Raw genomic sequence first — 26,493 nt, 5'->3', positions numbered from 1 at the left:
ACAGTTGTTTGTTTTTTATTTATCATTTATGCCGTAATATTGTCGGTTTCTCTTCAACTTTTGAGTTATGATTCTCCATTTGGTATTTTCCAAGGTAAGTTTTAAGAAGCATAGTTATATAAATTGACCTATAAATATGTAAATTATGCAAAAGTTGCATTCAATTGTCCACCACTGAGTAGATGTGGCCAAATAATAATATAAGACATCAAAAACACAACATATACTGATACTAACAACAGAGAGAAGTGGCTGCAGTTTGTTGTGGCCTTATGTCCCACTGGGGATGATGGGGATAAGGAAAGGATACTGATATTTTAATTTTTTAATTGGAAAATGATTTAACAATGACTCAGTCTTTAATACATGTATTCATAATTACACTACATGTACCTGTAAAGATGAAACAAACTCTCTATCTTCCTTTATCATATTTACCTGACTGTGCTAAAGTTAGTTCATACATATACAGATAAAGGTGTATGACACTTGGAATGGAGATCAATCATAATACAATTACTCTTATGATTTTTGAAATAACATACAATAATACCAACTCTTTGGTAATCCACACAGAACAAGTGGCATTCATTTCACTCACTCATACAAATCACTCAACATTCACCTAAAAATCAATACCTTATGATGATGACACAATATAATATATATATATTAAGCAACTAGAAGATCAACAGAAAATGGGTATAACCTATGTAAACAAGTCAAAGATAAAAAGTTGTTTTCTCTATTTCAATGTGATTTAATGAGAAAATGATTTTTTACTCCCTCCCCCCAAAAAAGGAAGAAAGATAAATGGAATTCCAATGTCAATTGCACTTTATAACTTTTCTTCACTCATCGTTTAAGTATCAACATTGTAGCATGAGGTTGTTTAGATTAAAAAAAAGTTAAATACAATTTTATAGGTAAATTTAAATTGATATATAAGATAACAAAATAAAACAAATACTAAAAATAAAATACAATATCACTGTTTTCTTATCATTCAGAGTGTACATACACTTAACATTATCGCAAACTGATTACAATACAAAATTAAGAGTGTAAACAAATAAATATGAATTTAGCAAGCCTATTCTAATATTTATTTCAGATATTCTATAAGAGAAGATACTTAAAAATTGTGCGCATCAATAAAAATTTTGGATTTTTTTTTAAAAGACAACTTCAAACAAGTAGAGTCAAAGTATATTTCTAGCACTTGGTTATAGATTGTTTACCTAATGTCTTTGCTTACCTGCATTATGCCAATTTTTTTATAGTATGATGATAAAAACTTAGAGGTAAACACCATTATCAACTGGCACATAAAATTCAGTGAAATTAAAAAATAGACATAGGTCCCTCTAAAAATTGTCTCATTTTCCAAGAGCTATAACCTAGTCATGTTTGTTATTTCCCCAAAATTCTTGTGTGCTGCATCTTTCCTGGCAGTATTAACATTAACTTACTTTAACAAGTAAAGTAAATGCAATAAGACAATATGTGACATTGTGAGTTTAATCTACCTACTGGAAGACCTGTTGAAAACGTACATAAAATATTACCTTGTGCTGCAAATTAACCAATATAATAACAGCATTTATATGTGTCCTTTTTTGAAAAATCTCAGTGATCAAACTAATAAGTTATGTTTCAATACCAGTCAGGTTAATGTTACAGAAATTAAGTAGCTAAAATATAAGCCATATATGAATACTTTAAAAGTTTCAGAAGATAGACACATATAAACAATGATTCACCTTACATTACAATTTTCATCCAAAGCATTTATACATAGCTAACATTATATATATATATATATATGAGAAAAAAGATAACTACCCCACTACCTATCCACATGTCCAAAAGTACAACTGAGATCAACCTGTTCCAGTATCCTACATATATCTAGATTTTAATCTTCACATATAATAATGTCTTATGATTATTCTTTAAATTAGATGCATATGAATCTTAAACCTGAGTCAGGAAAGTATTGTTCGTTGATAAACATCAATTTCCAATTGACAAATTTTGTAAATATCATCAACACTACGATTGTCTAATAAATCAGATTCAATTACTGTACTGCATTTTGTTGTATTAAGGTAAAATGTTGAAATGTGACTTCTAAATACTAACACTAGTTAGCAACAAAATATAAAGTATTTTGTGAATAATTATGTGATAAAAACTGAGAGGATTTAAGAAGTAAAAACCTATGACGTTGTCACAAACAATCATTCAAAAATAATAAGAAAATGTTCAGCACTTAACAGTACAATTTACAATCAATTTTTGTATTAATCGTTATCATAACACTTAAATCAAATGTTTACATAACAAGAATTCAAGAGGTTTTATTTCTCATTTGGAAAAGAAATAAAGATTTTGGGTTTTTGTTTAGATAAATGATTCAGCAATATTATTATGAATAACTGATATTTTCCATGATTTAATTTTCCAGGTGGCAATACACTTGCTCTTATCAGTAGAGATACAACAATCTAAGTTTTCTATTAGTTTCGAGTCTTACTTTTGATACACAGAGAACTAAACCCAGAAGTTTACTTTAATACCAAATTAAGTATTTCTTTAATGTATTGGTGCATATTTTGTTTGAGGAACATCATGATTTGCAAAATAATAATTCTGTTCACAGGGTATTACAATAATTGAAACAAAAAACATCAATTGAACATTAGTATTGTGAAAAGTCCAGCTCATTCAGAAAAAAATACTAACAAAGTTATTCAGTAACCTCCAATAACAACTTAAACACATGATTTATCTTAAATATTGGTCATATGGTCCCTTGTGGAACTTAACAATTGTTTTACAATTATTTTTTCCTGTTAAGAACAAACAATAAATGCAAACAATAAAAATTCAGAATGATAAATTAGTATAGATTTACATATATGTATAACTAAAATCTGAAGATTCAACTGTCAAATTTAAAACTAGTTATTAAGTAGTCGTTATAACTCGTCATGGAGACCTAATTTGGCACCTGGAAAAGAAAAAGGAAAACACATTAAATAGATCGTTAAATAAAAAACGTTTTGTAAAATTTTCAATAAAACGATTGACAGAACTGTCAAAAGTATACCTGACTGCAAACAAATACTTACTCCATTACACCACATGAATTAAACTTTTGTTTATAGTTGTTGATTTGTGTGTTGCATTTTGTATTGTTCATTGTGATCATAAGTTTAGATAAGGCGTTATAGATATAAATATGTCTTCCATTACAACTTTCAATTCAATAACATAATCGTACATCACAAAGATAGCGACTGCAATACAAAAGGGTACCTAAAATGTAAGCACAATTCTTAACTACAGTATCTGAGAAACACACTAAAATATGTTACATCCTTATCATTTTTCCCTCTCCAGTTAATGTTATATTTCACTTACCTATTTCTTTAGTATCTACATTTGGTGCTTCATATTCTAGTTGATTTCTTGTATTTGTACCATATATTTTATCCCATAAAACTTTTATTTCATAATCATAATCTTTCCATTCTGGTGCTATTCTTAAAGCTGCTTTTAATTTTGGCTCTTTGGTTAATGGATTATTGCACTGAAATAGAATCATAACCCTGTTCATTGTATTCATCTTAATATATAAAGAATTGACCAATACTTTGCAGACAAATTCTTTCTCAATTTGTTACACACCCTCTAAAAGTCAACTATAATACCAAGCTTTAGGGCATTCCAACGTTACGAGTCATGCAAGACTAATACTGTAGATTCATTTATATTCGTGGGTATCAATTTTCGTGGATTGTTGAAAACTTGCATATTCAAGGATTTTTGATTTCGTGGTTTTGCCATTCTCTGTATACATAGCCTATTGAAATTATGATATTCGTGGAACATTTGAATTCGTGGTTTACCTGTACCCACGAAAACCTCGAAAATTGGTATCCAACAAATAATAATGAATACCAGTATTCTGTTATTTTAGGAAATTCAGTGTTGAAGGCATATAAATTTCTTTGATAGTCTATGATGAATTCCTAAATACTGCTTTTCTAGACTCATTTAAGATTTATAAGAGGGTAAGGCAAAGATAGCTAACTATTGTTTACGATTGTATGTGGACCTATAGACTTTATTTCTCATTTTTTTGTGCTGTTCTTTTCAAGACTCTTTAATACGATTGTTTGGAAAAACAAGGCATTGGTCTCAGACACATGTTATCTAAATTAAAACTAAGGTAAATAAAAATAAAGTGCAGGACATCATTTATTGATTAAAACCTAAAGCTTAAGGGCATACAATACAGTTTTGATCCTGTATTTACAAGTTCGTGAAATTTTCATATAGGCTATTTTTTACCTGATTAAATCAAATATGTAATAAAAAAAATATACCCTCATGTGCTACTTTTTGAGTAAACTGAGGTTGAAATTTTGTATATTTGCTCAAAATTCAGATTTGTGGCTGTAATTTCTTTTTGGAAAGAAAGACATAACTTTTTTGTTATAAAAGATAAGGCCACACTAATTTAATTTCTTGTTCTACAGATTTTTGACTCCAAAATTTGGGGCGAGCGAGCGATTTGAAAATTTTAATAAAAAAATATTTAATTTGAAAAATTTTGAGGCGAAGCTTGAAAAGTAAAGGCGAGCGATTATATTTTTTTTGTAAACATAAAATAGTAGGTTTTGACAGTATTAAAACTTGATTTATCACTTGTACTTTGACATTTCTTTAATTTCTGAAGTATTTTTTCCCTGTTCACCAAGAAATAATTAAATCTGGTCCATGTATGTGTGACAGACAATGAGACAATTCTCCATCCAATTCATAATCAGTTTGGGGGCAACCTCTTAATGTTATAAGTATCCCTTTTACATGTTTTATGAGGGCTCAATATAATTTATAATATATTTGTTTGTACAAAAGGGCTCATATTTTCTGAAAAAAACTATATATCTATCTGGTCTTAAATGGTCAAAACATGCCAAAGAATTTTTGTAATATTCCTGGACTTTAACAAGTTATTTACTTTTTACAGTTTAAAATTATTCAAAATAAGTGGACCCCTTTTTTAGAAAAAATTGTTTAAAATTTGATGTAACTCTCCTTTGTTTGAGTACAAAATTCTAAGTTTTCAAATGTTTTGTATAGAATAACTATACAAATCCTTGGTATTTTTATTTTCTTTTCTACATCAGTTAAATGACCCCTTGTCTGAGGGAGGGTTGTTCTCAACCTAATAATAATAAACACAGGTCAAAGTACAGCCTTTTACACAGGGCTTTGATACAGACCAAACAGCAAGCTAAAAAGGATCCCAAAATTATTAGCATACACAATTCGAACAGGAAAACCAACAATCTAATTTATATATCAAATATAAATATCAATATATAAAATATCAATGAACAACATCAAAAAACGATAACTGCTGAACGACAGGCCCCTGGATCATTCAGGACAGGTGCATAAACATGCAGCGGCTATGGATAGTTTTGTTTCGCCAGCATACAATATAATTGCAGTTGAAGGCAAATCCTTCAGAAGTTCTTTGTACTTTATTCTAACAACGAACATTTTTCGATAGGGAATATAAGTAAGGGGAAAGAAGCCTATTGAATGTTGATATCTTTTTATAATATTTACAACAAAACTAGAGGCTCCAAAGAGCCTGTGTCGCTCACCTTGGTCTATGTGAATATTAAACAAAGGAAGCAGATGGATTCATGACAAAATTATGTTTTGGTGATGGTGATGTGTTTGTAAATCTTACTTTACTAGTCTTGCTGCTTACATTTATCTCTATCTATAATGAACTTGGCCCAGTAGTTTCAGTGGAAAATGTTAATAAAAATTTACAAATTTTATGAAAATTGTTAAAAATTGACTATAAAGGATAATAACTCCTTAGGGGGTCAATTGACAATTTCGGTCATGTTGACTTATTTGTAAATCTTACTTTGCTGAACATAATTGCTGTTTACAGTTTATCTCTATCTATAATAAAATTTAAGATAATAACCAAAAACAGCAAAATTTCCTTAAAATTACCGATTCAGGGGCAGCAACCCAACAATGGGTTGTCAGATTCATCTGAAAATTATAGGGCAGATAGATCTTGATCTGATTAATAATTTTACCCCGTGTTGGATTTGCTCTAAATGCTTTGGTTTTTGAGTTATAAGCCAAAAACTGCATTTTACCCCTATGTTCTATTTTTAGCTGTGGCGGCCATCTTGATTTGATAGTCGGGTCATCGGACACATTTTTAACAAGTCTGGATTAATTTGGCCCAGTAGTTTCAGAGGAGAAGATTTTTGTAAAAGATAACTAAGATTTACGATAAATGGTTAAAAATTGATTATAAAGGGCAATAACTCCTAAACGGGTCAACTGACCATTTCAGTCATGTTGACTTATTTGTAAATCCTACTTTACTAAACATTATTGCTGTTTACAGTTTATCTCTATCTATAATAATATTCAAGATAATAACCAAAAACTGCAAAATTTCCACAAAATTACCAATTCAGGGGCAGCAACACAACAACGGGTTGACCGATTCATCTGAAAATTTCAGGGCAGATAGATCTTGACCTGATAAACATTTTTACCCCATGTCAGATTTCCTCTAAATGCTTTGGTTTTTGAGTTATAAGCCAAAAACTGCATTTTACCCCTATGTTCTATTTTTAGCCGTGGCGGCCATCTTGGTTGGATGACCGGGTCACGCCACACATTTTTTAAACTAGATACCCCAATGATGATTGTGGCCAAGTTTGGTTCAATTTGGCCCAGTAGTTTCAGAGGAGAAGATTTTTGTAAAAGATAACTAAGATTTATGAAAAATTGTTAAAAATTGACTATAAAGGGCAATAACTCCTAAACGGGTCAACTGACCATTTCAATCATGTTGACTTATTTGTAAATCCTACTTTACTTAACATTATTGCTGTTTACAGTTTATCTCTATCTATAATAATATTCAAGATAATAACCAAAAACTGCAAAATTTCCACAAAATTACCAATTCAGGGGCAGCAACCCAACAACGGGTTGACCGATTCATCTGAAAATTTCAGGGCAGATAGATCTTGACCTGATAAACATTTTTACCCAATGTCAGATTTCCTCTAAATGCTTTGGTTTTTGAGTTATAAGCCAAAAACTGCATTTTACCCCTATGTTCTATTTTTAGCCGTGGCGGCCATCTTGGTTGGTTGACGGGTCACGCCACACATTTTTTAAACTAGATACCCCAATGATGATTGTGGCCAAGTTTGGTTCAATTTGGCCCAGTAGTTTCAGAGGAGAAGATTTTTGTAAAAGTTAACAACGACGACGGACGACGGACGCAAAGTGATGGGAAAAGCTCACTTGGCCCTTCGGGCCAGGTGAGCTAAAAAATGGAGCAGGATATGGACATAATTACATTTCGGGATGCAGGAAGCGGGAATATAAAAAAATAGGTGCGGGCGGGTCCATCGAACTAGGAATCAAATTGGTGTGGCCTAAACACAAATTGTTTTTTGTTAAATAATCGGTAATTTCTGTATTTTATAAGTGTCATAAAAAATTATGCATCTTTTATTCAGAAATAACTCATATTTATCAAATGTTCATGAATTGAGGAAAATACGTTATTTTTTGCAGCATGTTTAACAAAATTAAAAAAAATCCTCTATTTCCAGTTTTATAAAATTTGGGTCACATCATCTCCTTGCAAAATGAAACAAATTGCTGTTTTGAAAAATAGGGGTCCATGAACTCGTTTTCAAATTAAATCAGTTTGAATGATAAAAATCAGTCGAAAAATGCATCTTTTCCTGAAATGTCACAGTTTGATGTCGCGAAAATAATATTTTACGTTAGCAACGTCATTACCACCCCTGTAACTGTATCGTATGCCCTTAACCAACAGCCTTATTAACTAAATCCATGGTTGTCTGCTTAAGTATTAGATTCATCACTTTACCTACGAACAACACCCACCATGTGGTAATAATAATCTTTTTTTACAAAATTTTTACAAAGTATTAATACTACTTACCAGATCTATAGTTTTAGCCTTAGCTTTAGATTCATCACTACACCAAGTGGCACACCACAGCCACTCCTGTGGCAATGATTTAATGCTAACTTGATGTATCATATTATTAGGTAAATCTTGATCTAAGTTAGATAAACTGTTAGGATCCTGACTTAATCCTTGATATTGTCCACGCAATCTATCACCAGCTGCTATCTTGCGGAACTTTTTCAAGTCTACTACATATAAGGCACTGAAAAAAAAATAACACATGTTTTTACTATCTCATTGCAGACAAGTTTGCCTCTTACAACTTGTAACTGCTTAACTAATATGTTAAAATAGTATCAAATTTCAGAAATGTTTAAATATTATATGTAAAAAGACCCAACAAAATGCCATCTCATAAAATTCTTTTTTGATTTTTAATTACCAGTTCTTTGGAATTATTCATTTTAATGGATACATATTTTCATGGGCAGAGGAAAAGTTATACTTTATTCAATATAATAATAATAACAAATTCTTTATAAAAAGAGGGTAACCACAGCTAGCTACAATTACTGATTTCCCTGAGGCCTTCAGACATTTGATTCAACGGTGTTGCAAAAGTTTCTTTTCAAGCCTATTGAAAAGTTATAATTCTTTGTAAATTAAATTTGTGATTTCCTTCTACCATCAGTATAACGAAATTCCTAAACCTACCTGATATGGTATTTTCTTCCAGCTAAATGACTGGCCCAATAACCTGATTTCCAAAATCTACAATCAAAAGAACATTGAATGTTTCCAGAATAATAAGTCATGTTGACAATTCCAAATAAGCATTGCATATAAAAGCATATAAATGAAAATTGTATTTGTATGAATAAACAGAAATCCATGCTCTCCATGGTATCAATCAAAATGTTTAAGAGAGTGCATTGACATATTTCTCTGATTTCCTTAATGTTGTTGAATTAAACACAGCTGTGTGATATTCAATTTAAACGCATTGTATTCAAATTTTGTAAATCAACAGAATTGTTTGTCCATGACATATCATATTTTCAATTAATGCTTGAATGAGGAATTTGTTCAAATTGTTAGACATGAAATGATAGTAACTTATTTTTCATACTGTTTGCCTAACTATACACTATGTAACATCCTTCCTTACTGGTTAAATTTCCAGTATCAACTTTAAATAATATAATCAATGGCAGCAACAAATTTACACATTGTAATCATATTTTTTTGTACATTATATGACATATGTTTTATCCAACAAAATACCACCAAAAATATTAAATGCAGTTTTAATTTGAATACCGGTATATAAATAAGTGTAACTAACCTGAATCCATCCATTTCTTTTCTATCACTGCAGAAAGGAGTGTACCCATATGGAGCCCCATTCAAATCTAAGTCATGCAATTCTTGGAGATCTGCTCTTACAATCTGAAATTTGTATTTACAAAGAGTTCTAACCCATTTAAGTTAATGCAAGATATTCATGTAAAATTTAAATTTTGCTTTTCGGGAGTTTAAAACCATATTTAGATTGAGTGTGAGAACTCTTAGTTGTTATGGACTGACATGCTCAGTCAGATAGAATCATATCCAAAACAGTGTGGTCCTGGCCATTGATTGACGACCTAAATTTCCCCATTGACTGGGACAGATTAGGTGAACGTTTGTCGGTAACAATCACTGCTCACTATGTACTTGTTAAAGACACTGAATCTGTGGGGTCACCAAAGGTTCTCAACACCTAAATAAAGCAATTCGAAAAACGAATCCGGAATAATACGATGTGTTGATTTATATCAATAATATAAATCAAAACATAAAGGTTATTCCTGAATAATTTTTCGAATTATTTTATTATTAAAGGCGTTACGAACCTTTGGTGACCGCACAGTTTAAATTCTTTAATAAGTAAGAAGTGAGCAATAGTCGTTACAGACAAACGTTCACCTGATCTGTCCCAGTCAATAGGATAATTTAGGTCGTCAATCAATGGCCAGGACCACACTGTTTTGGATATGATTCTATTTTAACACACCAACTTACAAGGTAACAGTTTGCAAGAAAACATGTCATCCCAACCAGACTCTAAGCTAAACAGTCTTTGCTCTTATCTTTTTAGTACCATGTGGTAGGCAAGGAAGCATAAAACAACTTGAAAATATATGCGTTGAATTAACTGTGACTCTAACACATGGCTACTGAAGTTGAATGATCAATGGAGTAAAGTCAGCAATCAAACCATACATTACTGTATACAACATTTAAAATTGGAGAAACATTCATCATGGTATAAGATGACTATAGTTACCTGATCAGCATCAACAAATATAAATTTCTTTACATCCAATGGGAACAATACATCAAGGAAAAGGATCTTATATCTACAAAATCAGAAAGGCAAAATTAAGAAAATCAAGAATGTATACAATTTATATGTACCAAGCTCAAAAAGTATATAATAAAGATGTGGTATGATTGCCAATGAGACAACTATCCACAAAAGACCAAAATGACACAGACATTAACAACTATAGGTCACAGTACAGCCTTCAACAATGAGCAAAGCCCATACTGCATAGTCAGCTACAAAAAGCCCCGATAAGACAATGTCTGGCAAAGCCTCATATTTAACCTGTTTTCAAACCCAAAACTATTAACTTTTTTATTTTGAGACAATGTATAGATATTCTATGCAAATATGTAGATAACTGTGATAACTTTTCGGCAAATCAAACATATCTCCTCGTTTTCATATATTAAGCAAAATTTTTCAGGTTATAATTGAAATTTCTCAAACAAGAGGCTCTCAAGAGCCTGAATCGCTCACCTTAATTTTTTTGGTTCAATCTCTCATCAATGATTATTTTGGCTTTTCAATTTATTTAAATGTTCTTTGAATCGTCCTATTTTCTTCAAAAGCAAAAAAAAATCATTTTCTCCTATGTTCTATTTTAGCCATAGGAGCTATGTTTCTTGACATACAAGGAAATGAAATATAAAATTTATACTAGATACTCTGAAACTCATTTAGCCTAAGTTTGGCTGAAATTGATACAGCAGTTTCAAAGGAGAAGATTTTTTAAAGCAAGTCAACATGATGAACAAATTGTGAAAAAAAGTCTTTAAAGGGCAATAACTCCTTAAGGGCATACGATACAGTTACAGGCAAGGTAATGACGTTGCTAACGTAATTTGTTATTTTCGCGACGTCAAACTGTGACATATCGGGTAAAGATGCATTTTTCGACTGGTTTTTATCCTTCAAACTGATTTAATTTGAAAACCAGTTCATGGACCCCTATTTTTCAAAACGGCATTTTGTTTCATTTTGCAGAGAGATTATGTGACCCAAATTTTATGTCACTGTAAATAGAGGATTTTTTTTTAATTTAGATAAACATGCAGTAAAAAATGACGTTTTTCCCCAATTCATGAACATTTGATAAATATGAGTTATTTCTGAATAAAAAATTGCACGTTTTTTAGGATATTTATAAAATACAGAAATTACCGATTATTTAACAAAAAACAATTTGTGTTTATCTTTTATAACAAAAAAGTTATGTCTTTCTTTCGAAAAAAAAATTTCGGTCACAAATCTAAATTTTGAGCAAATATACAAAATTTCGACCTCATTTTACTCAAAAAGTAGCACATGAAGGTATATTTTTTATTACATATTTGATTTAATCAGGTAAAAAATAGCCTATATGCAAATTTTCATGAACTTGAAAATATAGGATCAAAACTGTATCGTATGCCCTTAAGGGGTCAATTGACAATTTTGGTTAAAATTGACTTATTTGTAGATCTTACTTTGCTTAACATTTTTGCTATCAACATCTGTATCTATAATAGTATTCAAGATAATAACCAAAACTGCAAAATTTCTTTAAAATCATCAATTCAGGGGCATTATACCTGAAAAACCAGTTACCCAATTCGGCTGAAAATTTCAGGACAGGTAGACCTTGAACTTATAAATACTTTAACATCTTGTCTTATTTGCTCTAAATGCTGGAGTTTTTGAGATATAAGCCAAAAACTGCATTTTACCCTGTGATCTATTTTTAGTCATGACGGCCATGTTTTTTGACGAAATAAAAAATAAAGCACAAACTTTATTTTATACACCCTACTGATCATTCAGTTGAAGTTTGGTTGAATTTAGTTGAGTGATTTTAGAGGAGAAGATTTTTAAAGTTAGCAAATATGAAGCACAATTAAAAATTGTCATTAAAGGACAATAACCCCTTAAGGGGTCAATTGACAATTTTGGTCATATTAACTTATTTGTAGATCTTACTTTGCTGATCATTTTTACTGTTTACAGTTTATCTTTATCTATAATAATATTCAAGATAATGACCAAAAACTGCAAAGTTTCCTTAAAATTACCAATTAAGTGGCAGCAACCCAACAATTGGTTGTTTGATTCATCTGAAAATTTCAGGGCTGATAGATATTGACCTATTGAACATTTTTACTCCATGTCAGATTTGCTCTAAATGCTTTTGTTTTTGAGATATAAGCCAAAAACTGCATTTGACCCCTATGTTCTATTTTAAGTAACAGCAGCCATGTTTTTTGACGGATCAAAAATCAAAGCACACACTTTGTGCAGGATAATCTAAGGAACAATCATGCTAAGTTTTAACCAAATCCATTCAGTAGTTTCAGAGGAGAAGATTTTTTAAAGTTAGCAAATATGATGAACAAATTGTGAAAAATTGTCATTAAAGGACAATAACCCCTTAAGGGGCCAATTGACAATTTTGGTCATATAAAACTTATTTGTAGATCTTACTTTGCTGATCATTTTTGCTGTTTACAGTTTATCTTTATCTATAATAATATTCAAGATAATGACCAAAAACTGCAAAATTTCCTTAAAATTACCAATTAAGTGGCAGCAACCCAACAATGGTTTGTTTGATTCATCTGAAAATTTCAGGGCTGATAGATCTTCACCTAATGAACATTTTTACCCCATGTCATATTTGCTTTAAATGCTTTCGTTTTTGAGATATAAGCCAAAAACTGCATTTGACCCCTATGTTCTATTTTAAGTAACGGCGGCCATGTTTTTTGACGAATCAAAAATCGAAGCGCACATTTTGTGCAGGATATACTAAGGAACAATCAAGTTAAGTTTCATTTAAATACATTCAGTAGTTTCAGAGGAGAAGATGTTTGAAAAATTGTAAACGACGACAGACGACGACGACGGACGCCAAGTGATGAGAAAAGCTCACATGGCCTTTTAGGCCAGGTGAGCTAAAAAAGGACATTAATGCATCAACCTCTGTCTTTTAAATGCATATTGTTGTTTTCTGTATTTTTTATTACAGAAATCATGATAGCACATTGCATACTACACTCACCCCCACATAACTCTTTGTTTTTCTTTCTGCTGATTCAACCATCTCGGCCATTTGTACTGTACTAATTCATATTCAAATCCATAATTTTCAGCCATTTTTGGTATAAAATCCTGTCACAAAGATAATTTATCATCTTTTTAGCTTTTTAATAAAAACTCATAAAATAAGAAGATCAAACATAAATTAACAGCAGTCATGGTATTTGCAGATGGTTTTATTCTCATTGTGAGTAGTATGCTTTTTGTTAAATATCAAAATACTATGATGTGCCCTAGTCATATATGTTGACGATGTATGTTGTACTACAATCAACATATACATTGTATTACAATTTTAGCAACATTATCCCATCGAGTTGAAAGCTGCTAAATCATAGCATTTCCTTGGTTTTTTTTAGCAAAAATGAGGTCAGCTATGGTAGGTTTCAATAGCTTCCAGCTTTTTTCTCTAAACTAACATGTTAAGACTAAATAAGTTCTTTTAGAAAAGATTAAGCAGAATCTAACTATTGCACATATTATTGTTAATCTACCTTAAATGATTTAAGAGATAACTGTATTGTATTTGAAGCTTTAAGGACGTCCATCGGTAGTTTTACTGTCGCAAATTTAGTTTACCTGGCGACGCAGAGCGGAGACAGGTAAACAGGCATTTGTGACAGTAAAACTACCGATGGACGTCCAAAAAGTTTCAAATACAATACAGTTATCTCTATTCTAATGCAAAACAAGTTTATATTTAAATTTCAATCATTATTTCAGTGTAAAATGTTCATTAAAGAAAATTCCGCGAAAAGATGTTATGGTCTTTGGTCCCTACACTAGGTGACGTCATAGGTATGCTTCCGGCATCAAACATAAACACCGGGTGTTATCCAATCAGAACAATTGTTACAAAATAATTGCATTAGAATTGTATATGAACTTGACCTTCTGAGAAGGAGTAGAAAGTCAACTATCAATTATATGAAAAAATAGTGGTAAAACCAATGTCTACAAATTTCTGTAACTATATCCTGATAACTATAAAATTACAATTTCTATATAAAGTAGTCTTTCTCCTTTTATAACTTACCTTAAAAGATGGTGATAAGTAATTTTTCAAAAACCAAAACTTTACTTTTGACTTTGTATGTTTCAAAACACTCATCATCATAATTCTGAAATTAGAAGGAATATAATCAGATACAAAACATATATTGCTTTATATTTTTTCTAATGCAGTTCAGTTTACTGTTGCAATTTCCCCTTAGTATCTGATTTTCATAGGACTATTGTCTCCTGTACTTCCATTTTTAAAATCAAATTAAAATAACAAGTAGCATCACCTAAATATATTCTATTTTCTTCAGAACTTGCATAAAGAGGTAATCCATTTCAATAGCATGAACAGTACAAATTTTAAGGCATCAGATTCAACATTTGTTATTCTTATAAAACTATAAATCATTTTCTTGTTCAACAGCAAAGAACTGATATGGTGTATCAATAAAACATAATTGAAATTCATATATTTTTCTTATTTCTTGGATCCGAGATGGCCAATCGAATGCACATTGGAAGGACATCTTAATCAATATTTACTATCACATTCAATAGATGGTATACTGTGGATTCATTTGTTTTTCGCGGGTATCAAATTTTCTGTATTGCCGAAAACTTGCATTTTCTTGGATATATGATTTCTTGGTTTTTACCAATCTCTGTATACAAAGTCTATTGTAGATGTTATTCGTTGAACATTTGAATTGGTTGTTCATATGTATCTACAAAATCCATGAAAATTAGTATCCAATGAATAAAAATGATTCCACAGTAAATCTGGTAAATAATGACAATTTTATTACACTTACCTCATCAATCTTTCATACATAAGACCTGATGCTAGGGAGAAGATATTTAAAGTCTCGTCTACATCTTTTGTGCCACCTTTGTCTCCTGTTAGTGTGCTGTAAAAGAAACATAATTTCATGTTTTTAATGATACGTGGAAAAAAATAATACATGTAAGTCAAATACTGGTGCTGTTTTCTGTAAAAGAAAAATATGGTATGTATAAATATCCATGCCTTACACTTCCAAGATCTTTCTCAAAACAAATTTTGTAAGGCCAGGTCAGTGTCACTTCAGATTTTCTGGTTACTAAACTAGTTAATTCTTAGGTATAGCTAGATAACACATGAAAAGGATAACATGATAAACATAACATATTGACCAACCATTATAACATTTCAGTGGAAAATAAATAAATAAAATATCAACAAATAAATAAAGCCAAATAACTAAAATGATGTAACATTTGAATACTACTCACATAGCATGCATAGTTTTCCTGTATGAACACAAACATTAGATATATAGACGTGTTTCTTCACAAAAGTGTGTGCAATGTAAATAGAAGGTATTAAATGGAATTATTTTGATATCATGTACTATACCACTAACACCACAGTTCCTGTATTCCCAAGTGAATGCTGACTGTCAGTTGATAACGGTAGGTTTTCAATAAAAACTAAACACTTTTAAGTTTGTCCTTTTCAGACAACTTTTTGTAAAAATGAGTGGTTTATTTACAAAAAAAAGTACAATCACAAAAATACTGAACTTACAGGAAAATCCAATCAGAAAGTCCATAATCACATGGCAAAATCAAATAACAAAACACATCAAAAACAAATGGACAAGTACTGTCATATTCCTGACTTGGTACAGGCATTTTCAAATGTAGAAAATGGTGGATTAAACCTGGTTTTATACGTCTAACCCTCTCACTTTGATGACATTCTTATTTAATTCCATTATATTTACAATGATGTGTGAACTAAACAGACATAATAAATAAAATAGTCAAAATATGGGTACAGCAGTAATTATTGTGTAACAATTTTAAAAGGAACAATTTAACAGAACACAAAAACATCTATCTACAAACACATTCATTGATTCATGTGTCTGACATCAGAAAATTTTATACCTCACATATATTTGTCATTCAATGTGTATAAAAACAATTTTAAAATTTCACATAGGCAAATGATTATTTAGTCTTTACTACAACTAAAGATTTTGTATCTTTGTTGGCCATTCATTTTATGGGAAACATAAACAAATTCTAATTTCGAAAGATTTTTGTTATTCATGTGGTTCATGAGTAGAAGTCTTTATTTTATTGTACTATGATAGATCAATGGCACACAGAAGTTTTATAATCCACATCTAGACTTTCAGGTTAACAGCATGGTTGAGTTAATACCAGGTATTTCAGATTATAAATTTCATGCTTATGGTTACAAACAACAAATGCAAAATAATATGAATATCCACGAAACTGCTCAAACTTTACAACCAACTGCTCATGCAGAAAATGTACACTTTTAGAGAGAACAGCAATATTATACATCACCCATGTGTGAAGAAAAAGTAAGGACAAATGATTTAAATCAGTACTGATTACGACTTTGAAAAATAACTTTTAAATCATAGCCGAAATTTTGGATTTCCTATTTTGCTTTTATGCCATCAGATCATTTAGAAGCAATTGGAGTATTATAAAAGGTCCAACTATGCACTTGCATCTTTGGTCACTAAAAAAATTCACTTTGGAAATAAAAAGAATCATAAATTTACAGAAAAGTCTTGCATTTTACAGAAAGATTGTCACATAATCAAATATGAAGGTATTAGTATAATTATGTAAGTTGAAGTGTTTTAGTCCAGGTATATACAGCTAAATATTAGGAAACCTCAGTTATAACAATAAATGCATAGAAAATATAGCACACTCTTCTGTCAGATTATCATTTACTCCCCCTCACTAACTTACTTATAAAGTATGCTTCTGAATCCTGATATAAGTTTTCTAGACAAAATTCAGAAACATAGATTCAACATTTTTGTTGGACAACAGGAAAACCAGACATCAGTAAATGCCAAGAGTATATGCATTTAGATAAATAAGGGGAAGTTTTCTGAATGACAGCAAAACCTAGTTGGTAAGAGATACTAATGGTTTTGTAAGTTGAGTACAATTTTAAGCAGAGGCTGGGAAATTCTTCAGTACCATACATCATTAACTAGGATATCAGATTTTGTTATACATAAAAAAAAAAAAAAAAAAGGAAAGAAAAGAAAAGGAAAATTCAATGTTCACCCAATGTTTAAGACATAGATGCACAAGAATCTGTTTATGAAATTTGCATTGCAACAATAACTTTTTAGATGCATAACTGGCATTCAAAAGAAAGTTGGTGAGTATCCTGTCACTTTGTCAGTGATTTATTACTGTGTTTTACACCACACTGGTGATAATTCAAGACAGAGATGATTTAGGTGAATCTTCACCTACTTTCTGGACCATCAATGATTGTACAGAGAAAAGAATATGCATGACTGACAGTTTTTTCATTGAGAAAATTAATAAGTGGTTACAAGTAAAAATGTCCCTTCAGAGATCTCACCTTGAAATAGAATCCCATAAACCTTTTTCTTCATCCTGTGGTTCTTTTAATAAGTCTTCATTTTTCTTGTCTTCTTTCTTTTCAACCTGTTAATAAACACAGTATTGTATACTGACATCACTTTAATTTCTTAAACATATATTTTTGATAAAAATCAACCCCAACCCCCTATGTAACTGACTTTATCTTTTCATTAGCTACAAATATGAAAATCTATAATACTAGGAATGTGTTGGCATTCAAGATCAAATTGGAAATTATGTACTTTTCGAAAGATTTCTCTCTTCTTTAATTTTTTTTTTTTTTTTTTATAAATATGTGTCCCAAGAATAATCTGATTTTGAAACCCACTGTAACATAAAATGTGATAAACTTAACCTTAAACTATTTTTGACTTTATACTAGGTATACTTACTTTGATTCTAATAATTTTACTCTTGAAACTATTGACAGAAATGACGACATCATCTGAATCTGAAGGGGTGTCTGTATATTCATGACTGAAAGACAAAAATTAACAACTGTTACGGATGACTGAGTGATTGTTGGTTGTTAAATTTCTTACTCAGTATGAGAAATTGGCACATGCAATACTCATGTGGTATTGTTTGAAAGCAATAAAGAATATACCTTGCAATATCATATATTTCTCTAGACCTTCCTTCTCTCAGTCTGAGATGCCAAAGTCCAGGTGTAGCCTTTAGCTGGAAATATCCCTGTAAATAAGAACATACAATTTAATTTTAGGTGAATACAAAGATTTCTGAATACATTTAGTCTAACTTTTTCCTAAATACTATAAAGATGGATGAAACGAAAGAAAACATAACTCCCTTCGATTTGTAAGAGGAGCATAAATATACCTCCAAATAAATTGAAAAGAAAAAACAAACATTACATAATGTATATAAAGAAAGACTGTTGAAGTTGTAACCTTTGTAAACTGCTAAAGTAAACTGATATGTTTCAATTATCAGCATCTTGTACGACTTTTTGTAAAATTTTCAAAAGGATGGAAGTATGATCATTGTACATATGTAAAGAAAATATTTATGTTAGGTGGAAAGATGAAAAGATTGTGAAACTTGATGTCACATTATATAACACAAAAATCTAATTTTAATAGTACAAGAAGATTGTAGGACATTAATGTTTTGAAAGCTTAGTATTGACAGGATTCTGTTATAGTGACTTATACCATATTTCACTTTTTCTCAAGACTGGAATTGAAAACTGATGATTTCCATTGATATTTAAAGTCCTATAATACTTACTAGATTAGCCATAACAATGGTGTCTACCATAGGTGTCGAATTAGATCCTAGAGTAAACTGTAGACCTCGTGGTGGCTGTCCAGACGTACCATCTGATCCATGACCTACAGATTATAAATAACATTCAAAGTTGATTCTAAAAGCAGAAGAGGTTAATGCTAGTATTGCAAGTTTATAAAGGAGTGACATTTAGGATAATATAAGACAGGTGTTACCTGAGATAAGGACAAAATGCTTATTATTGTCTCCATAATTTCAGTAAAAATCATTATCAAAGTGGTAATAACTTCAGAGTTTACTGACATTTAGTTGGGTTGACATTATTTGTAAATCTTCTCATGGTTAATTATTTCTACTTATTACAGTTAATATCATTTACAGTTTTCAAGAAAGTTGTCAAATACACAAAAAAAATGTTGGTATTCAGGTGAGGGTATTGAACAAATGTTTTAAATGGACAATGGTCAACAGACACCAAGTGATGATAAAAGCTTGGGCCAGTTGAGCTAAAAATTAGAATATTGACATTGCTACTCTTTAGGTTTTGAAACAATAAGACCACCAAACTTAATTGAAGAACTTTTGAGAGCATGCTCACATACCCAACACCACACATACTACACAGTATTATCATCAAGGTGGGGAAAATGTAACCATGAAATTTATAAATTACCTATAGAACTTTATTTCTCAATAAAAAGGAAAATAGCAGCTACGATGAATGAAAAAGATTTTTTTTTGTAGATCCTTTTCCAAGATTAGTTTGAAAAGAAACAGAGAGTGCAGAGAAAATAAAACAGAATCATATTAATGAAACAGCTAGGTTTAATTGAACTAATAAACTTATAAAAGCATAGGGAATATTCTATGGCTATAACAGAGAATGTGGCATATTAAACTGTAAAATTAACAAAATGAATAAACTAATACGTCCTTTATCTATAATTGGGGAATTTTTTTTTACAGAAAAGACATTAGTTTTACCATTTTTTTTAAGTATATGTGCAGCTCCTGGGAAATATAGAAAAGGTGCAGAGAGTAAATGTTTTCAATATATTTGAGATTGTAATTGATTAGGTACATGTATAAGAAATTCTAAAATATCTTGTTATACAAGGTTATCATATCTCAAAATATTTCACTTTCAGTGTAATATATCCATAATTTGATGTTTGAGAGGAGAATGCAGCAACAAGTTCAAAATAAGATAAAACATTTGAGCTGAATTCAAGTTGAAAGCAAGATTTAGGTGAAAATCGTGAAACTAAAACCTTGTGAATTGGCTTGGCCTTCGAATTTCTAAAAAATTTAAATCTGCCAAAATAAACCTCTTAACAGGATGTATGGTGTCTGCTTTAATTAGTAAGATCACTATAATTTCTATGGTATTGCAGTAGTTTAATGAATTTGGTCAGTTGAACTTGTATCATATGATAATTTTTATTCGAAATTTCTGAATTGAAAAAAAACTTTATGCCAGTAGTTGCAACTCTCAATATCTGACAAAATATTGCAGAACATATTGAAATTGATCTAATAAAGTATTACCCTCCAACAAAAGATATTCCAAATCAAATTCTGCGTGTACAACACTGTCAACCTAAAATATATTAAAAGCAATATCTTATTAAAATTAAACTGCTTATTGTATTTATAAAATGATTGAGAATGACTTTTTTAAAACATGCATATGAGCAGTGAAAACTAAATATTAGAAAATTGCATATGTCTGCTCAAGCTTGCCGTTATACTTGAAAATACTGTTTAGGAGCATTTGATGTCACTAATAGTAAGAGTGCTGAAATGAAAAAAATAAGCTATTTTTCAAGTTATCAAAGGGTATACCTTAAGATCAGTACTTTATTCACCACCCAAATTCAAACTCTGTATGACAGTTTTAGTTCTTAGCATTGTGCATGAGTTTTACATGATTTGCATGAGGCAAACTTGTGTTAGAGTGCAGAAACCAAAATAAAGCAATTTTCCAAGTTTTAAAGGGGAATAACTCTAGATGACTCACTGCCAAAATCCAAACTCGGTCTAGAGGCTTTGGCATAAAAAATGATCATTTGAATTCTGATATATCCCAAAGTTAACAGAATCAGGAGGAATTATTTAATCACCTAATAGAAAGCAATGCTGGTAATTTGCAAAACAATCTGAAATCAAAAATATTTTGTAACCTGTAGTTTCCATACTGATAAGTAACAAGAAATTTAAAGTTAACATACCTCCTCTAACAGAATATTATCCAGATCATACAATGCTTTGACTGATTCCACCATCCAACTTTCTGGACACTTCATTCCTAATGTCAGTACAGATTTATGTGGGAGTCCTGTAAATACTGCCTTCTGTCCAGACTTAAACATTGCATTTGGCTCAAATTCTACATCAGGGCTCAGAACATAGCGGTAATATCTGTGTAAACAAGAATAACATTATGATAAAAAAGGTGTCTGTTGTGTGCAGAAATTATATTTTTAAAATTTCTTTCAAAACTTCAAACTTAAAAAAAAATATCAAAGTACCGGTAAAGCATGCAGTCAGATACACTTTTAGAGCATACACTTTTTTTGTGTTGTTGGATTGCTTGTCTCGTTGATATATATCCCATATCCTTTTATTTGTCTGTAATTCCAATGCTGTTCATTTGCTTATCTCGATCTTTTGAATTTTTGAGACTGTCAAATAGAAAATTGTGCAATGTGTACCAAAATTCATTAAAAGTTAAAATACTATATAATTGAACTCAAAGTGGAAGACAGGTTGAGTGATACACTTTATTTCAATCATGAGATCACGTTTAAGTTCATGGTTTTCAATGATTTCAACCAAATTCAATTGTCCTGCAATATATATTCAACATAACGGAATATATAAATGCATTTCTAATAACTATTTCACTGAAGTCCCTTCATTACTTTTTCCAAAAAAAATTTTGATAACTTGAACTACCAACTGATAGATTTTAATTTTAACTTACGTAGTTAATGGCATCTCTGATAATTTATCCCTGCTGTTCATAAAGATTTTTATATCAACATTTACTGCTCTTTTCAGAACCTGCAATAAAAGAAAACAAACTTGACAGGAATGTCATTAAAGTCCTTTGATGGCGAAACAAAAGTATTAAGTTGTATTGCTAAATTGATACGCTATCCTTCAGTAATATTCATTATGTTACACTAAATGATCAGATTAAAAATAAAGCTTATGATTTCTTAAAATAGTATTGTAATCATCCTAATAAATGCTCACACCTAAAGGCAGAGATAGATACTAAAGACAGATTTTGAAATATTCGATACCGGTAACCTTCAGACAATTGCTTTATTACACAGGCTTCTGCAGCATTTTTACATTCAAATAATCACATGTAACTATGAATTTTAAGAAAATGATATTTACTTACCAAGAGAATAGGAGCTAATTTCTGTGCTTCACTAGACACAGGATCTATAATAGCCTCTATCTGGAAGGCAGGTTCATTTGTATCACCTAGAATCTTCAATACACTAAAACAAAAAACATATTCCATCATTTCTATATCTAATTAGACAGTCTGATATATTAGAATTAAATTATGACACAATTTACAGCTAATCACTATCGAAACTGACCACTGCGTTCAATTTAGAAAACGAAAAAAACTTTCAACTAATGAATGCTTTCACAGTAGAATTATTTTTTTGCAAGTTTTCATATGCATTGTACCCTGAAGAATATCAAAACCAGTAAACAAAATTTTACAACTGTTCCTAGAACAATAATCAGCTTTCAATAACATGTGGTTAGAAGTTTTTTTCCCAAATACTAGTTTATTAGCATTTATTCAACTTGTTTTGATGAAGTTAAAAAAACATGCAATTAATCATAATTTATGAAAAAATATTTGAAGTATTTACCTGTGTTCATCTGCATGGAAATTGATTTCTTTTCTTTCAGTAGTAGAGGTTTTAGATGACAACAAAGCAGAAACTTTCATCACCATATCACTTCCTCTGTAAAAGATTTAAAATTCATCATTAACAGCTTCAGAAAATAAAAGGTATTGTTATTCCTAGTGTCAAACCAATTTTTATGTTTTATATGGAATTCCTTATTTTTGATTGGCAGCTTACAATCATGTGTATTTTATATCGTAGTAGACAGTACTTTATTGAAGACCGTACTTTGACCTATAATGGTTTACTTTTATAAATTGTGACTTGGATGGAGAGTTCTCTCATTGGCACTCATACCACATCTTCCTTTATCTAAAACTCTCAACATCCATGAGTGCACATGATATCCTTGATCCTCTTAAGTAATGAATAGGAACATTAAACACAAAATTAACAAAATACTTGTTTAACTTAACTTCAAGGTAAAGCATTGCAATTTAGTTATAATAATGTAATGCCCTTATTTTTATAGTTAGCCGGGTTATAAAAGCCTTAAAGATAATGTATTTATACCTTTCATCTAAAATTCCCATCTTCATTACTCTTTCTTTGATCTTCTTTGCTCCTTTCTCAAAAACAAATTTCTCTTGCAATGCAATATCCTCTTCTGTAAATTCTTCAGTGTCGTCAAATGCTCCTATAACCTATTATGAAAAGGAACACAATACAAGTGAAAATAGTGAATAATGACAAAGCTATCATTAATTAAAAGAACTTAATTCAAATGTGGATATTTTCAAACGTTGATGTTTTTGTGACTTAGCATAGGGGTTAAATTCATGCATATAACCATAAATTCGCCCTCAGACCAGAATTGTTACTTTCTACTAACTATTCACACATAGGATATTTTTGTGCATTTTGAATAACGCAAAATAAATGAAATTTACCCACACAAAAGTTTCCATATTAACAGAATACATGTTTAATCCAATAATTTATGTTACAATTAAAAATTCATCAAATGTAAGTTTTTTTCCATTGAAAATTGTATGCTAACTGTAATAATTGACCTTATTCTATAATTACCTTTCCATTAGAAACCAGTCCTGTGTTGACCTTATTCTATAATTACCTTGCCATTAGTAACCAGTCCTGTGTTGACCTTATTCTATAATTACCTTGCCATTAGTAACCAGTCCTGTGTTGACCTTATTCTATAATTACCTTGCCATTAGTAACCAGTCCTGTGTTGACCTTATTCTATAATTACCTTTCCATTAGTAACCAGTCCTGTGTTGACCTTATTCTATAATTACCTTGCCATTAGTGACCAGCCCTCTTGCTTCTGTTCTCCATCCTAGGACAGATCTAACAAACAGTCTATGGACTCTCAGGAAATGAGTTAATAAATTATCAAGCTGAGATAAGAAACTATCCATATCCATTCCCTGTAAAAAAAAAACCAACATTAATCATATTTAACAAATAAATGTTTGCAGTATGCAGAATAGATATAATGTTTGTTTTATTATTCATTTGTCTATAATTAAGGTTGAGATTTGCCATGCATCATCATAATCATTGCTGTATATTCAAATAATTTCACTTTGTTTCCAAAAGTTTAGAATATCATTTGATTATAACTTAAATTACACATCAGGAAACACAATTATCATAAGATATCTGAAAAATACATAACAAGAACTTTCTTAACAGTTATAGATTTAGATTTCAGGAATCATTTTCTTTTGTTTTCATATGTTTGTGTATGGGTTTTTTTCATTCATGGTAAAATGTTCAGAAAAAGTGATGCTGACTAGAAATAATATCATTTCATTTGGGTAACCTTACATCCTTCCATAGATATATCTCATTTCATAAATTTAGAGTAAACCTATCTCAAAAATCAAACATATCTGTGGTAAAACCTCCAATGATACTCCCATACTTGTGAGAGGTTTGGTTAGCTAAAAATCCAGGTTTTATCCACCATATTCTACATAAAAAATGCCTGTACCAAGTTAAGAATATAACAGTTGTTTTCAAATTGTTTGATGTGTTTGAGCTTTTGATTTTGCCATTTGCTAAGGGATTTCAGTTTTGAGGTTCGGTATTGTTAATACATTTTTTTTACTTCTTATAAATGTTTCTATTTAACAGACTGTCATACTTACACTGACTTCAAAATCTCTCAGTGTTTTCTTAGCCTCGACCAAATCTTTGACATTTTCTTCCTTTACAAGCTTGGTGATGAAATTCTTGGCTTCTGAGGTGTCTAATGTTTTAAGAGCTAAGAAAATAGCCTTACTGATCATATAATCTTTGCCTTCTTCAACTTCAGTATTAAATACCACACCAACCCTCAAATCATGGGAATGTTTCTATACAACAAAATAACACGATTCTTAATAACTTGTTTGCTTTTTAAATCAAATATTAACCAACAGATGTGTATTTAAATCATGAAATAAATCAAAGTCTTTACTCTTACATTACTTCAGTTGTTTTTATGCAATGATAAATAAATAAATATCTTTTATAATAGAATACAAGATATATATATAATCTAATGATCAAATTAAAACCTTATATCAAGTCTATATCTTGTATATCAAAGCTAAGATTCAAAATATATTGTTTTTTTGTTGTTGTTTGTGTGTATTTGGTACAAGGTATACGAAAATATAAAAAGAGACCTCAAACATTGACTTGATATAAACCTACCAGTTGCTTAATAGCATTATATAGGAGTTGTCTCCCTTCTGTTGTTTCTACATCACAAACCACCCACATGGTCACTGCTCTTAATACAATGTTATCTGAAATTAGAGAAATTAGAGATTATTTTCAATATCATCTGAGTTGTAGATGAGGGACATACAATGTGAATGAAATATACCAATTCTCCTAGAGTGTGAGGTATAATTAATGTTTTCAATCATTTGAAGCACATTAGGCCAATTAAAATTAATCAGTAGATTTTCATCCAAATTTAGAAAAAAAAATGGGGCGGGTGGGATGATTTTATTTTCTTAATTTTATTTATATGAAACCCTCGTCACAAGTTCCTCATACCCCATGGTATATGCAAGTGGAAAACAAGCTTGTATAATGTATATACATGCTGTATTAGGAATCCTACATTATTTTTTAAACTCTTAAATAAAAATCCCTGATTGGTAACCAAAATGACTGTTATACTAGTACAGGTAATTGCCACTTTAGAAACCTATAAATTTATAGTATACATTAAATAGAAGAGAAATGCTCTTTTTAGTTGGACTACACCTACACCAAATTTAGTTTGCTTTCTAAGCAATGGTTTGCAGTCCCAATAAAATAAATAAAATGTATTGGTACAATTATATGCAACACAAGAATTACGAGTACAGAATAAAATGTAAACTCAGTGTTGAAAGTAATTATGATGTAAAACATGAACT

The 26,493-nt window shown here is 30.4% G+C and overlaps 1 protein-coding gene across 1 annotated transcript in view; it reads right to left on the bottom strand.

Annotated features, from left to right (window-relative positions):
• Positions 1–310: 310 nt before the first annotated feature.
• LOC134711592 (UDP-glucose:glycoprotein glucosyltransferase 1-like) overlaps positions 311–26,493 on the bottom strand; it is a 53,779-nt gene continuing 27,596 nt past the window's right edge. The window contains exons 20-41 of the mRNA XM_063572280.1: positions 25,775–25,869; positions 25,225–25,431; positions 24,367–24,498; positions 23,621–23,751; positions 23,069–23,164; positions 22,576–22,678; positions 22,147–22,226; positions 21,392–21,581; positions 20,709–20,760; positions 19,161–19,264; positions 18,517–18,602; positions 18,302–18,386; positions 17,887–17,972; positions 15,284–15,379; positions 14,506–14,590; positions 13,432–13,541; positions 10,356–10,428; positions 9,372–9,475; positions 8,741–8,797; positions 8,057–8,288; positions 3,430–3,598; positions 311–3,016 (exon numbers count right to left, since the gene is read on the bottom strand). Of these exons, the coding sequence (XP_063428350.1) occupies positions 2,985–3,016; positions 3,430–3,598; positions 8,057–8,288; positions 8,741–8,797; positions 9,372–9,475; positions 10,356–10,428; positions 13,432–13,541; positions 14,506–14,590; positions 15,284–15,379; positions 17,887–17,972; positions 18,302–18,386; positions 18,517–18,602; positions 19,161–19,264; positions 20,709–20,760; positions 21,392–21,581; positions 22,147–22,226; positions 22,576–22,678; positions 23,069–23,164; positions 23,621–23,751; positions 24,367–24,498; positions 25,225–25,431; positions 25,775–25,869 (2,405 nt within the window). The 3' untranslated portion in view covers positions 311–2,984. The remainder of the gene's footprint in view (positions 3,017–3,429; positions 3,599–8,056; positions 8,289–8,740; positions 8,798–9,371; positions 9,476–10,355; positions 10,429–13,431; positions 13,542–14,505; positions 14,591–15,283; positions 15,380–17,886; positions 17,973–18,301; positions 18,387–18,516; positions 18,603–19,160; positions 19,265–20,708; positions 20,761–21,391; positions 21,582–22,146; positions 22,227–22,575; positions 22,679–23,068; positions 23,165–23,620; positions 23,752–24,366; positions 24,499–25,224; positions 25,432–25,774; positions 25,870–26,493) is intronic.

Source organism: Mytilus trossulus, chromosome 3 (assembly GCF_036588685.1).
Source record: "Mytilus trossulus isolate FHL-02 chromosome 3, PNRI_Mtr1.1.1.hap1, whole genome shotgun sequence".
In the NCBI taxonomy this organism is placed as follows: domain Eukaryota; kingdom Metazoa; phylum Mollusca; class Bivalvia; order Mytilida; family Mytilidae; genus Mytilus; species Mytilus trossulus.
This window is presented reverse-complemented; position numbering and strand designations above follow the sequence as displayed.